At 39.6% G+C, this 16,197-nt stretch overlaps 2 protein-coding genes and 1 pseudogene across 2 annotated transcripts in view; all 3 read right to left on the reverse strand.

The window, feature by feature from the left end:
• The window catches only part of LOC102542125 (protocadherin alpha-C2), a 168,443-nt gene that overhangs the window by 123,006 nt on the left and 29,240 nt on the right, over positions 1–16,197 (reverse strand). The gene's annotated exons all lie outside the window — the stretch shown is intronic.
• LOC102527837 (protocadherin alpha-10) lies at positions 21–5,094 on the reverse strand. The gene is made up of 2 exons (XM_072951742.1): positions 2,701–5,094; positions 21–152 (listed from the first exon to the last, which is right to left on the reverse strand). The coding sequence occupies exons 1-2, from the start codon at positions 5,092–5,094 to the stop codon at positions 21–23; spliced, it is 2,526 nt and encodes an 841-aa protein (XP_072807843.1).
• On the reverse strand, positions 9,276–11,705 carry LOC116277141 (protocadherin alpha-9 pseudogene; annotated as a pseudogene).

Here is a 16,197-nt window from a genome sequence, read left to right on the forward strand (position 1 = left end):
CTTCGCTTCTGGTTAGTAAATTAACATTTCTTAAGTAGAAAGATGTAGTCCTTTTGAGACCTTTCTTCTGAGTTTTTGTTCCTGATATTCCAGCTGATCTTAATATGGATGTGTTCATAGTCTTTAAAGCACCGGAACTGTGACGAGTCTTTCTGTTCCGGGAATAATGTAATTTTTTTCGGTTGAAACAATCCTCTCCTTGGAGAACAACGACATCCTGTGGCTCAAAGTGGAAGTGCGTTTGCCGTTTATACTATTTCTTTCACTTCACGTTGCTTCTTTCATGATTTCTTCGTTCTGGTCCATGTTTTTCTCTGTGGGCTTTTAATTCTTTCATTATATATTTCCCGTGTGTGACCACTGTCTCTTCAAAAGTGGTTCGGTTTTACAAATAAGAATTCCAAGAAGAGTTGTTTTGTTGTTTTTTTTTTGGATATAGACATCTAAGAGAACGCGCTACTGTGCTAATTATATAATGTATATAAACATGAAAATATCCATATTTGTAGTTTACTAGTGACATGGTTTTTTTAACTTCACAATTTAATCATTTTTGACTGGCTTTTATTGAGTTTACTCCATTGTTAGCATTCTATAATTTTCTATTGCTTAATCCTTATAATATGTTAAATTATTCTAAACATTTAGTCCAGTTGTGTAGAGGATAACTCAAAATGACAGTTCTCTAAGTTACCATCTCAACATGATGATGTTTCAAATCAGTTCTAATATGCAAGCTACTTATCAGTTTGTCCAAAAACTTATTTGCTTTGATGTTAATGAATTTACCAAGTACTGACTCTGAGAAATACAAAGCATATTTATTTTTGTCTCATCTTAAAGTTTTTTAAAAAATTTATTGTATCTATTCAGGGTGAATGCTGTAGTTTACATCCTGAAGCACAATCTAAATTTGCATTATATCCACTATTTGTAAACATAATCTCTTTATAATCCCCCCCAAAAAAGCCCACTGATCAGAAATTCATGTCATATTTCTCACTTTGTTTATTCCCATTTTATTCCGGAGTTGGTTTAAGGAGACTTGGATATGAAGAGTATTTTAAATCTCATTTAATCACTCAATTTTATTTTCATGTTTTATCTCAAATTTTAAAACACTGAAATTAGTGTAACAATTGTTATCAATTGCAATAAAGTTTATCAGTGCTGCCTTAGAAGAATATTTTAATCATTCTCTAGATCGTTAAGGAACCAACTATCCAATGTTTGAAATCTTTCCGGTAAGATGGCAGTCAGTGGGAAAACCCCAAATCTACTAAAATAAATAAGTAAGTAAATAAATAAATAGCTACCCAAGGAAATCTTAGGTTTTATGTAAAAGTGAGCTACAGTCTTTATTTTGAACACAATTTAACAGTTTCAATAATTATAAATCTCTGCCAAAGATTTATAGTTCTAATTATTTCTAATTCTTTTGTTAATTGTGGAAGACATAAATTTAATGCCAACATATTTGCCTAAAGAAGAGCAGGAAAAATTTTACCAATGAGGGTGACTAAATTCTAAGAAATAAACCTCATGTTTGCTGATTGAAATACTCCACTCCCTTTGGGAATGACTCCATCTTGAAGGTCCATTCCGTTTTTAGTTTGAAGAATTCCTTCATTGATTTATGAAAGATAATTTTAATGCTCCCACATTCCAAGGCTATCATACAGCTATATTACTACAATATACCAATAAACTTATGGGTTTGTTACTCATCTTGAAACAGGCTATCACGAATACTATGCCATCAAAAGCCAAGGAATGCTCAGATTAGCCTCATTTTAATGTCATCTAATAAAGAGCATATTAAATATGCTTATAAAAATAAGATGTTACAGTTTTAAAAGAAATGCACTAACTTTTTTTGGCAAGTGTTAACATCGATCCTTGATTTGGGAGTATTTATGGCTTTATATTAAAATCTTAACCATTCTGAATTGAATGAAAGAAATTGTCCACAAAGTTTTAAAAATATTTATATGATAACAGAGCCAGTGAAAGACATTATCAGACTAAAATCAGTAAAAAGAAAAATCAGTAAAAAACAGACATAAAAATGAAAAAAATTAAGTTCAAAATAATTTCATTTCCATAAATTAGGACTTTTTATGAATGATCTTCCAGTCTACATACTCTACTATTAAGAATAAAGTGTAAATTCTTGAGTTCAAGAATGCATTCTAAAGTATGTCACAGTACACATATTTGCTGTTTACTTAGGGAGCAAAATCTACATTTTCATTGCGACAGGAACTGATCATAGAAGTCTTTTTGTTAATGTAATGGCCATTTCAAATTTTACATTTAAAAATTAAGTAAAATTACAGATACTATTCTTACAAATATTGTAACATAAAATGATAGTGATTTATGGAAAAAATCAAACCCTGCAAGCTACAGCAAATATTTATATCAGAAACTATAAATGAATTCAGAATAAATGGCGTATTGTTAAAAAGTGAAGTATCCAGCAAAAGTTGATGCACAGGGTACTGTCAACAAAATATAAAGAGAACTTCTAGAATAAACTACATCACAGAAGATATTACTAGAAATATTCGAGATATTATAGAAATATATACTATTTAGACAAAGTATGGTGATATTCCTAGGTGACATATATTTGAGTGGAAAAGTATTGAAATAAAATATTCACAAAGCAAAATATGAAAATAAACAATAACTTACCTTACTACAGTGATCACCTTCAGTAGACTGTTCTTCCACTTCTATGGCTGGTAGAGGACACGGTGGAAGGCTGGGACTGAAGGCCATGAGATCTGCCTTGGGCGGTCCCTCCCCAGAGCACACTCTCTGTCGCCTCTGCTGCGAGTAAGACCAGCTCCCCACCGCGCTGGAGCACACCAGCCTGGGCTTCCCGGGCCCGCACGAGCCCTCGCTGGGCGGCGCCGAGCAGCGCAGCGCCGTGTACAGCAGCAGCGTGAGCACAAACAGGCTGGACACCGCGCAGATGGCGACGATCAGGTACACGTTCACATCCACCAGAGCCGCTTCCGCTCCAGCGGCGCCCGTCGACGCCCGCGAAGAGGCCTTGGGCGCCTGGCCGCTGTCCTCCAGCGACAGCAGCACGGTGGCCGTGGCCGTCAGCGCCGGCTCGCCGTGGTCCTTCACCAGCACCAGCAGGCGCTGGCGTGGCGCGTCCGCCTCGTCCAGGGCGCGCGTCGTGCTGATCTCGCCCGTGTACAGCCCCACGCGGAACGGGCTGCGCGCGGCCCCCGCCGCCGCCTGCAGCTCGTACGACAGCCACGCGTTGTAGCCCGAGTCCGCGTCCACCGCGCGCACCTTCGCCACCACGTGGCCCGCGCCCACCGACCGCGCCACCAGCTGGCTCACCGCGCCGGCCCCGCCCCCAGGCCCGGGTGGCAGCAGCGCAGGCGCGTTGTCGTTCTCGTCCAGCACGAACACCTGCAGCGTCACGTTGCTGCCCAGAGGCGGCACGCCCGCGTCGCGCGCGCTCACCTGGAACTGCAGCAGCTCCAGCTCCTCGTGGTCCAGCGGCTGCAGCGCGTACACCTTGCCGCTCTCCGCGTGCACAGACACGTAGCTCGACAGCGCTCGCTCGCCCACCCGCCGCTCCACCAGCGAGTACGACACCAGCGCGTTCTCCTGCGCGTCCGCGTCCCGCGCCGACACGGTGAAGATGTGGCAGCCGGGCGGGTTGTTCTCCTTCACGAACACCGTGTACTCGGGCTGCGCGAACGTGGGCGCGTTGTCGTTCACGTCGGCCACGTCCACGGACACGCTGGCCGTGGCCGACAGCGAAGGCGAGCCCCCATCCTTCGCGGTCACCACCAGCTCATAATTGGCCACGCTCTCGCGGTCCAAGGCGCTGTCCAGTACCAAGGAATAGTAATTCTTGAAGGTGGACACCAGTTTGAATGGGATATGGGGCGTTAGTGAGCAGGTCACCTGACCGTTGGCGCCAGAGTCATGATCGGACACGCTAATTAAGGCTATGACGGTGCCCACTTGAGCATCCTCTCGCACCGGAAGAGCCAAAGAAGTGACTACCACCTCAGGTGAATTATCATTTTCATCCAGTATTTCCAATAGGACACTGCAGTGACCAACCATTGGTGGAGTTCCTTTATCTGTAACATCTACATGGATTTCATAAGTGTTACTATCCTCAAAGTCAATAGCATCATTTACTCTTATTTCTCCAGTCCTTTCATTCATTAGAAATTTCCTTCTTATGTTAGGTGGGACCAAAGAGCTAAATGAATATATTATTTCCTTGTTTATTCCTTCATCCGCATCAGAAGCATTTAGCCATATTACCAACGTTTGGTTGGCTGAATTTTCATACATCTTAACTTCATAAATGGATCTGTCAAATATAGGTGCGTTATCATTGGCATCTAATACCGAGATCTGCAGTGTAACAGACCCCTTGAGTTCAGGTTTGCCTCCATCAGTTGCAGTTAATAACAACTGAAGCTGAGGATTTTCTTCACGATCCAGCAGTTTTTGTAGAACAAGCACCGGGAATTTGCCTTTGTCCTTTTTGTTTATAATATCGAGCGTGAAAAACTCATTGGGACTGAGTCTGTAAGTAAGCATTGCGTTCTCTCCAACATCCGCATCAGATGCGCCTTCTAGAGGAAAGCGAGAGTCAAGCAGTCGAGATTCGGGAATTGAGAGCTTTTGTTCTGAGGCGGAGAAGACCGGCGGATTGTCGTTAATGTCTTTCACCTCCACCTCCACGTGGAACACCTGCAGCGGCCTGTCCACAATCACCTCCAGGTGGATGCTGCACTCCTCACTCCGCCCGCACAGCTCCTCCCGGTCGATCCGAGAATTCACAAACAAAATGCCATTCTGCAGATTTACCTCCAGAAGGTCCCCGCGCCCTTTGGACGCCACCCGGAACAGGCGCGGCACCAGCTCCGCCAGCTCCAGCCCCAGGTCCTGCGCGATGCGGCCCACGAAGGTGCCGTGTTTGGCCTCCTCGGAGACGGAGTAGTGGACCTGACCGCTCCCCGCCTCCCAGGCTGCGACGAGCAGAAATGAGAGAAGCAGACGCTGGGTTCTCGGTCCGCTGAGCCTATAGAACAACATATCTTTCTCCTGTTTTAAAAATCAGTGGCTTGCCCGTCTAGAACACATCCACACGCTCTAAATTTTCCTATTCTATTCTTAAATCCAGTTTTATCGAAACGACTGAGATCTCCGAACGTAGCTGTTTCCTAGTCCTTGAGAAACAGGATTATGCCTTTGTTCTGAAAAGCCATTTTGTGGAAGACAGCGACATCCGGTGGCTTAACGTGTAAGTACAATTCCATGAGTTCAACAACTCATTCGTATCTTTTCATTCTATTTTTACATATTTCTATCTCTGTGGAATTTCAAACCTCACATTTTGTGTCTTTTGTATATAATAATAATCAGTGGCGATCCATAATGCAGGACTTTTCTTAAATGGAAAATCACAGACAAGTAATTTCTTCCCTAACCATGATTGTCATTCACTAAATTTGAAAACACCCTTAATATGTGTATAATTTTGAGTGTACTAGCATTTTGTTGAATAACAGATTAAAGTCTCTTCAAGTTCTAGCACTTAATTCACTTCTTTTTGTCATTATTTTGATATTATATAAGCCTCATTTAGACACTCAGCTTAAGCATCAATTCTGTGGGGTATTTGCCATTTCCAAATTCTAGTTATCACTAGAATGTAGAGGGAAGATTACAGACATCAACATCAGAAATTCCTCCATTCCAATTCCTAGTCTCCAACTTACTAGTTTTGTAACTTGGGGGAAATAATTTAACCTCTCTGTCTCAGTGTCCACTTTCATAACATTCATAACATATTAATAATAATATGGTGGTTGAGTGAATTATGATTTAGTAAGTGCCTAGGATAGTACCTTAAGGAGAGTGAGTGCTTCACAAATGGCAGTTATCCTCAGGCCTCAATTTAGCCACATTGTTTTCATAATACTCAAAACCAGAATTGGCTTTTTGGGAAAAATTATGACCTACAGAACAGTATCACTCTCCAAAGTCTTTATATTGCTACTGCACAGGCTGAGTGATGTTTCTATCTTTAAGAACACAGAAAAGTGCTTCAACTGAGAAACAAGTAATACAGGGGAAGTTTCAATTTTCATACACATCTGACATGGGCAAAAAGAACCTTAATTTTGATTCAAAATAGAATAATTCAAAAAGTTATGATTTCCACTTTCAGAGGTAACTAATTTCATCTTTTTTATATTTATGCTTTTCAAATACCCTAAATATACAGTTTTGACATTATCTAATAATTTTGTAAGTGTCAATAATGGTATTTATCACCTGCAGTAAAAATATTTTCTATTTCTCAAAATTCTTGGAATCAGATATTCAGTAACTGAAATTCTTTCTCCATTAATATATCTATGCTACTGAAAAAATTTGAAGTTTCAAAAAAAGAAAAACTTAATAGGATCTTTTGTCTTATCCAAAGGTTAATTTCTTAGCTTAATAATGTTGTCATTAATAAAATATATTTTAAAGAAATCAATAATTTTGAACTCTTTTAGTTATTAAGAGCTGAAAAATAGAACATTAGTAAATAAGAAAATTCAGAAAAAATTTTTTAAGGAAATTCACAAGAATGATGGTCACTCGATTCATCAACTTATATGTGCTACTAAATTCTGTTTTTACACTTCTCTACTCCTTTAGAATGATTCTAGTGTCAAAGTCTATTCAAATTCTTATTTTAAGGATTACTTTTCTTATAAAGCATGAATTTAAATGTAATGAGTTAATCTCTCCATCCACAATAGCAATGTTTAGTGTAAGCTACTATCTGGAGTTTAAAAATGAGTTTATCATTGATTAATCATCTCAACACAAAGATGATAATATAAATTAAATTTCATTGCTGTTGAAGAGCATTTTTAAAACCAGATAACATAAATGTCCCAAGATAAATCTCCAATAATGAATAAAAAGTAGTGGTAGTTAAGTTACATCCTGTCATACAATACGAACTTGCTTTCCCAAGCAACTCAATAGGGCTATTGTATCTAAAACTTCAGTTGACCATGACTCAACTGAAATGTTTAAGATGCAAATTTGCCAATACTACTTATTTCAGAAATTCTTTGGTGGTGTCTGGGAACCACAATGTTCAATAAGGACTCTCAATGTTGCTAATGCAGTTAGCATTGTCAGGTCTGAGGACAGAGTGACCATAGACCCCAATTTGCCTGGAATATGCTCCATGTTTGCCTGTGGTCTTGTATACTTTTGTATAGTGCCCCCCTTTTCTCTCAAAAGTGTCTGAAATTGAGTCATAACTTGGTTAGCCATATCTAGAAATTACAACTTAAGGGACTGGCATAGGGAAGCTTCATGATTCTGGCTTGAATTGAGGAATGTTACCTACAGAACCACAGAGGGGCAGTATTAGGCAAAATACTAAAGTGTCTTTCATGCTCTCATCTATTTCAAACTTCTCCGCTGTTGTGAATCCTAACTTCCTTGGATCTCCATGTGCTCATGCTTCTAATGACCCAAAAGATAAATTCATTACTAAGGTGTTCACTAATCTTCTGAAAATTTGCATATGATGATAGCCTGTATTCTGGGAGAGAATACATATTAACAGAAGGGCCTAAATTACCAGTTACATCAATACAGCCATCAATGATAAAGAATAACATTTATGCTTCTAGAAGACATAGTAAGTATTTAATAAATAATGCTAGCTCTAAGATATTAGAGAAGTGGTGGGAGGTTTTTTGGGGTGGGGGTGACATTGAGGAGGGGACACCCTCCCCAATCCATGTCACATAATCAAATACCTGGGCCTGGGGTCAAGTGTCAAATGGCACCTGAAAAAGTGCAAGGACAAATATACCTGGAGGTATAAGGATTTAAGGTGAGCTGTGCTGAGAGACACGGGTTTCATTACAGCAGTTCAGAGAATGCTCAAGTTTTAAAAGAAATTAAATGGAAAAAGTAGATTGCTTTGTAACATATACCAAACCTGTGTTCTTAGGAGAGAAAGGAAAAAAATACAAAAATGTTTTGTTTTAAGTGGCCTTTAGTTGCACACTCATGGTTGTGTTGTGGTTCTACTCTCAAGGCTACACTGATTTTGCTCCATTGAGTTTTTAATTAAGAAATATCTTGTAAAATATCTAACACCGTGAAAAATAAAATACCTGAGTAGAAACGTATATCACATTACAAAAATGCAACGGAAGCACAAATAAAGTTTTAAAATAGAAATTAGAAAACAAAAGCTTGGGCTAAAGATAGAGTATGGAGAACCACCAATTTGAAACTCACAAACTACAATCCAGGAAATGTAAGTTTAACATGTAGTGACTTTAAAGGTGCACAACATCATCTCCAGATTTCTGTCTTTTCGAACATTAAAAGAAAAAGTAAATCCTCATGCAAACTGGTTAAGTTCCAGACTATGAATTTCAAGAGAAATCAAAGTGCATAATGTAGGTTTATCTTTAATGCCTGAGCACCATATCACTAACAGAAAACTTAAATAAAAGGAGAAAGCCTTCTTGAAGAGAGGAAGTACCTGTCCAGAAGTATTTTCTTTAACACCAGTTAAACACAAATTTCAAGAAATTTTTGAAGTGTAGGCAGGATGCTCAATCAACATTTTCTTATGTTCTACATCATCAGACAATGTATACTAAAATCTTTTACACAACTGGTAATAAGTTATTTTTTAAAGACTTATTGTCAAAATTAGATTTGTATAGTAAAGCAGCTGTTTTCTAGCATAGTGGAAGGAAATGATTGAAGTTACAGACATGGACTAGTGCTGATGACCATGTCTACAAACAGTCTAGAAAACAAGTTAACGATGTAGCGGTTATTGCATATATCTGCTATGGGGTTGCTTAAAAACAATAGAATTAGATTAAAATACCTTGCATAACTTAGAAATAAAAAAAAGAGTAGTGCTAAGGTTCACTTAATATGTAACGACTAAATTGGCTTTCACCTAATACTTTTCAGGTACAGTGGCAGAAATGGATCAAGAATTCAATATGACTCTGATCACAGGTTTTAAATAAAATGGATTCAGCACCCAATAAATATCTGTTCAACGTACGGTTGGAAGTCAAACCAAGAATGTCACTCATAAAGTTAATTCAATTTCTGGAAATTAAACGTCCTGGCAGTACTAGAATAAATGGACTTTAAAAACTATTTTAACGTACTGCATGGGTAATTAAAAGATTTTGCAAGACTAAATGACTAGATACTTAAATAAATAAAATATTAGAGCCACCCACCTTCCCAGGGGAGTCCAAAGAAGCTTCTGGCTCTCTGGTTGCGCCAACAGATCCAGGACATGGAGAAAGACTGGGGCTGAAGGCCATGAGATCTGCCTTGGGTGGCCCCTCCCCAGAGCACACCCTCTGCCGCCTCTGTTGCGAGTAAGACCAGCTCCCCACCGCGCTGGAGCACACCAGCCTGGGCTTCCCGGGCCCGCACGCGCCCTCGCTGGGCGGCGCCGAGCACCGCAGCGCCGTGTACAGCAGCAGCGTGAGCACAAACAGGCTGGACACCGCGCAGATGGCGACGATCAGGTACACGTTCACATCCACCACAGCCGCTTCCGCTCCAGCGGCGCCCGTCGACGCCCGCGAAGAGGCCTTGGGCGCCTGGCCGCTGTCCTCCAGCGACAGCAGCACGGTGGCCGTGGCCGTCAGCGCCGGCTCGCCGTGGTCCTTCACCAGCACCAGCAGGCGCTGGCGTGGCGCGTCCGCCTCGTCCAGGGCGCGCGTCGTGCTGATCTCGCCCGTGTACAGCCCCACGCGGAACGGGCTGCGCGCGGCCCCCGCCGCCGCCTGCAGCTCGTACGACAGCCACGCGTTGTAGCCCGAGTCCGCGTCCACCGCGCGCACCTTCGCCACCACGTGGCCCGCGCCCACCGACCGCGCCACCAGCTGGCTCACCGCGCCGGCCCCGCCCCCAGGCCCGGGCGGCGGCGGCAGCAGCGCAGGCGCGTTGTCGTTCTCGTCCAGCACGAACACCTGCAGCGTCACGTTGCTGCCCAGAGGCGGCACGCCCGCGTCGCGCGCGCTCACCTGGAACTGCAGCAGCTCCAGCTCCTCGTGGTCCAGCGGCTGCAGCGCGTACACCTTGCCGCTCTCCGCGTGCACAGACACGTAGCTCGACAGCGCTCGCTCGCCCACCCGCCGCTCCACCAGCGAGTACGACACCAGCGCGTTCTCCTGCGCGTCCGCGTCCCGCGCCGACACGGTGAAGATGTGGCAGCCGGGCGGGTTGTTCTCCTTCACGAACACCGTGTACTCGGGCTGCGCGAACGTGGGCGCGTTGTCGTTCACGTCGGCCACGTCCACGGACACGCTGACCGTGGCCGACAGCGAAGGTGAGCCCCCATCCTTCGCGGTCACCACCAGCTCATAGTTGGCCACGCTCTCGCGGTCCAAGGCGCTGTCTAGCACCAGCGAATAGTAATTCTTGAAGGTAGATACCAACTTGAAGGGGAGTTGAGGCGTCAGGGAACAAGTCACCTGTCCATTTGCACCTTCGTCTCGGTCAAGCACACTAATCAGGGCGATGATTGTCCCTAGCTGTACATCCTCGTTGACAGGGAGCCAGAGCGTTTTGATAGTCAACTCTGGGGCATTGTCATTAGCGTCCACGACTTCCACGAGAACTGTACAGTGACCAGCCAGTGGTAGATAGCCTTTATCGATTGCCTCTACTCGAATTTTGTAGGCTTTACTTTCTTCAAAATCGATATTTCCTATTGCTATAATTTCCCCACTTACGGGGTCTATGTAGAACTTAAATTTTATATCTGGAGAAACGTCACTAGAGAATGAGTAAACAATATCCCCATTCAAGCCTTCGTCTAAATCTGAGGCGTTAAGTTTAATTACCAACGTTCCATTGGGAACATTTTCAGGTAATTTCACCCCATAGAGTGTTCTGTCAAAAGCTGGAGCATTGTCATTGGCGTCCAGCACTTTGACAAGTAACTGAACGGTTCCAGTCAGCTCAGGTTTGCCTCTGTCAGTAGCCATGAGCACTAAATGAAGTTCCGGGGATTCTTCCCTGTCTAAAGGTTTGCGTAATACAAGCCCGAGAGGTTTTACCTGTTGGTCGGTGGTTGGTACGTCCAGCGAGAAATACTCATTGGGGCTCAGCGTGTAAGTCAGCTGAGCGTTCTCACCGATATCTGCATCGGAGGCGCCCTCTAGTGGAAACCGAGACTTAAGCGGCCTGGATTCCGCGATAAACAGATTCTTTTGTGAACTGGGAAACACAGGCGGATTGTCGTTAATGTCCTTCACCTCCACCTCCACGTGGAACACCTGCAGCGGCCTGTCCACGATCACCTCCAGGTGGATGCTGCACTCCGCGTTCCGCCCGCACAGCTCCTCCCGGTCGATCCGAGAATTCACAAACAAAATGCCATTCTGCAGATTTACCTCTAGAAGGTCCCCGTGGCCTTTGGGATCCAGATGAAACAAGCGGGGCACCAGCTCCTGCAGCTCCAGCCTTAGGTCCTGGGCGATGTGGCCCACGAAGGTGCCATGTTTGGCCTCCTCCGGGACTGAGTAGCGGACCTGGCCGCTCCCTGTCTCCCAAGCTGCGAGAATGATAAACAGTAGTAGTAGATCCCGGTCCCCTTGGTCGCCCCGACTTGAGTACAGCATTTCAAATACTCGAGCTTTTTTCTGGTTAGCAAAAAATATTTCAAAACTAAGGGAAATCTTCTAATCCCTTCAGTTCCATCCTGCTGTGTTCGTCATTGTTCTGCATTAGGAAACTATGAAAGGCTGGAGTGTCTTTCTAAAGCCAAAAAGATGGCTGTCGTCTTGAATCAGAGAATTTCTAGGCCGAGAGTGACATCAGGTGGCTCAAAAAGTAAGTACATATTCCATGAATAAACATTCCACTATTATCCTGCAAAGTTTTATTTCATTTTGTGAATTGTTTTCTTAATCATTGATGAAATTGAGAACCACATTTGTCTTGTTGGAGGCCTTCTACCAAACTAAGAGCCCTAAATGTTTAGTATAAATGAAAATTGTAGCTTTCTGTCACCTGAGAAAACTTTTCAAACAATTTTTAAATAATCACAGAAATGAAGTGGTAATAAAAATGATAAGTTAAATAACCAGGACTTTTAAATTGGAAAATTCTTTTATTCTGTAAGTCAGGATCTCCCACATCAGTAGACTTAGTATCCTGTGTAGAAGAATTCAATGACTCACCAACCCTGGGGTCTCTGCAAGGACAGAAATCTACTGATGAAAAAGGAGCTTGCTCATGTCTAGGGAAAAAAAAGTACCTATAAAATTGAACAATAAATTGAGGTATTTTCTTAAGTAATTTTATGAATTGAATATATTTAAAATATTTTAAGAAAAGTATGAATTTGATTTAATGTATTGTGTAAGGAGAAACTATTCTTTATTTTTCTCTTAATTATAATTTATAATTTTTTCCAGAAATGTGTTGCTTTCCTATATCTATATAGTTCCATTTTCCAAGCCTTAATATTTGTGAATAACTCTTTTTCACAACCCCTAATAAAGTTTACATTATGTCTTTTCATAATACATTTTAATTTCATTTGGTTCATCCTCAATAATTAGGACATTTCTAATTTTAAAGTTATGCTTGGGATTCTTTGTTCTTAGCATCTATTTAACAAGGAAAGCTCACTTGTGAATTCTACTCTAATCCCAACTGCAAGTAGATTAATTACATCTAGATTTTAGTGCTTCTCAAGAGTAAAGGCAAATTATCACAGTTTATGGTGCCGTTGATGCGTCTGTATATCTATCTTTCTATCACATTCTTACTGCTACCTGCCTAAGAAACATTTTTAACTAATTGTTGCTATCCTTGATCATTGCAGTAGCTTCACAGATTGCCTTTCCATCCAATCTTCTGGAAACACCATGTTGACTTCTTTTGCTCAAAAACTTTTGACAGTTCCCAATTTACTTATGAATAATCCAAATTCCTTAATCTACTACTCAAACTGACAGTCCAGAATCAAGAGATATTTTCATATCATATTTTCTGCCTTAATTTTATGTGACCCCTATGTTTTAACCACAGTGTACTATTCCACGTTTCCAGTCACACTGAGGCTTTTTATGTCTTCAAGTTTGCTTAACTTTTCTCCTTCACACAAGTGTTCATTATTCTCAATATTTTCTCATGAGAAACTTAACCCATTTAGAAACCATTGAAACACCATGGCCCCTTCAAGTGTTCCTTCAAAAAGGCAAATAGAGAGTGATTTTCCTTTAAACCCCAGCCTTGCTTGTATGCCTATTATAATATCTTCTCTTTTGTTGTATGACTCATATATTTATTTCATCTCAAACTTTCAAAATTGAAGTATAGTCAGTTTATAATGTTATATCAATTTCTGATTATGGCACAATGTTTCAGTCATACATATACATACATAAATTCCTTTTCCTATTCTTTTTCATTATAAGTTGCTACAAGATACTGAATATAGTTCCCTGTGCTATACAGTAGAAATTTGTCGTCTATCTATTCCATATATAGTAATTAGTATCTGCAAATTGCAAACTCCCAGTTTATCCCTTCCAACCCCCTGGTAACCATAAGTTTGTTTTCTATGTCTTGAGTCTGTTTCTGTATTTTCTCTAACTTTTTAATGTCAGACACTGGGTTTAGATAATTCATTTGTTCCTGTCATGCTGACATGGTCTTGGAAGCTCTAAAGGTCCTACTCATGTTTTACTAATGTTTAATAAAGACTGACAGCAATATATTTATAGTTATTCCATACACTCTCTATACAAATGGTCTACTTCCATGGTTAGTAGGAATTAACTACTATTAACCTTTAAATCATCATCAAAACATATTGCGTACTTCTTTTTAAGGAAGAGAAAACACTATTAATAGAAAGGAACAAAGATTTCAAACACCTACTCAGACCTCTAAATGATCTGAACTCATAAGTATGGGGAAAAAAAGTCACTGTCATCACAAGATAATCTAGAATTTCCCTGAGGAAACTTTATCTAAATAGTGTTATAGAGCTAAAAAAGTTATCCATATCCATGGTGCTAATAGGACTTTCCAAAATCTGTAAAAACTGACTTTTAGATGAATTTTTTATTCTATCACAAAAAATTCAAAATATTCAGGCATTCTAGGTTTACTCAAAAATAACTTCACAAAAGATACTATATACAATAGAATTCATATTGATCATGCAAAAGACCCGAAACCAAGGAACTGAAATAATAAATGCTTTATCAAAGGCTATGTGAAGAAAAATTGGTGGAGGTGAGGTTTTAATATAAGAAGTTTCAGAGCCCACAGTATTTAATAACTGAGTTGTGGTACCTTTCAGTTTAAGAAATACTTAACAGCTAGATCATTACCATAGATAGAACAGTGAAAAGCATTAAAATACAAAATATAGATTTTGGTTCTCTTTTTGTGATAAGCCCACCCCCAAAATGAAATTCAAATATCATTTAAAGAGTTGGAGGAACACAGAATTAAAATGATTGAAATGATGAGAGTTGTCAAATAAATGGTGATGATAGAAAAAGTCTTTGTTTCTAAAGTAAGAAAATTTAAAAAAACAAACATTTAGAAGGAGAATTGAGTAATTAAAGTTATACTTGAGAATCAGGTAGGCATAGACAGGATAGGAAATCTAAGAGTACCATCACTTTCACAAGGGAAAAACTCCACATCCAATTCAAACAGTACAATAAAGATAAGCATATATAACAATACACAGCCATTAAGGTTAAGGAATTTTTTAAAATTCTTTTTTATATAACAAGCTTTTAATAATGAAATAAAGTTTAGGCACCAAAGGCATTGTGATAAATGTAAAATAAGCCACAAGAGGATATTGCTTTCAGATTACTTACAGCTGAGCAAAGGAAATAACATGTGACAATGAATTATTACACTGATGGTCATAACTGACAAAAAGATTAAGAAGTATGTTCAAAACAAACTATTAGAATTGAGAATCCCAGAAACCCTTCAATTCCATCAAGTTCCACCATTCTCTCCAAAGAAAGATGTTCAAAATCTATGATTATCTAATAACAAGGCAGGTCAAACAGTTATAAGAAGCAAAATTTTTTTTAAAAGACAAGAGGAGCAAAAAAAAAAAAGAAGAAAAGATTAAACAGCAAAATAATAAACTTTCTTGGACTTTGAAAGTTTTACTCTGCAATACTAAAAATATTTATCTGAACTAGAGTCCTAATTATCCTGCATATCTGTGTAACAAAGCCTTATAAATTAAACATTTGGACAGCAAGAATGAAATTATTTTTGCTTTTTTGTTTTTTGTATTTGGGGGGTAATTAGCTTTATTTATTGATTTATTTATTTTAGTGGAGGTACTGGGGATTGAACCAAGGCAATCTACCACTAAGCTATACCCTCCCCCAAGAATGAAATTAATATGTAGTTTTCCTAGTCAAAATATTATTCAAAGTCATAATAAAATATTATTAAATGTGAAATATTTTCCCATAATATTCCAACTCATCTACAAAGGGCTGATAGTATTTTGCTCCATTAATCATTAGAGTTAAGCAGATTTTTAGCAGTCTAAAAGAAATTATTCACTATACTTAGATCCTCAAAAAATCTTAAATTATTGACATAACTGTAAAAGATTATCTGATAGTAAAGCATATATCTAGAAATAGTAAAGTGTTCTATTTGATACTGTATTTAAAGGAGTTTTAAATATTTATTTGCTCTTCACTTTATTTTTATCTGGTGTATAATAAATATGGGAAGAAAATGAGAACGTTCAAATTTTGAAAAGAAATTATTATTCTGTACTTTATTACTAAACTGCTTAAGATACCAATAAACACTATACATACATAGTATATATAATTATAGATATATCTGTATATCTATATACCAGACCCTAAGAGAGAGAAGAAAATAAAATGGTTGAAATCTGATCTTAAAGTGTGTAAAAGTAATCACCAGATAATATTTCAATATTTTCAAAGCATGGCTTATGAAGTAATGTTAAAAGTACATACAATGTATAATTATGAAAAATAAATGCTATTTGGTGGAATATATATAGACTGGGTGTCGTTAGTATTCAAAAAATTAGGTATTACAAAGGATTAAATCGTGTTCAGTAAG

The sequence above is a fragment of the Vicugna pacos genome, chromosome 3 (genome assembly GCF_048564905.1).
Source record: "Vicugna pacos chromosome 3, VicPac4, whole genome shotgun sequence".
Lineage (NCBI taxonomy): Eukaryota > Metazoa > Chordata > Mammalia > Artiodactyla > Camelidae > Vicugna > Vicugna pacos.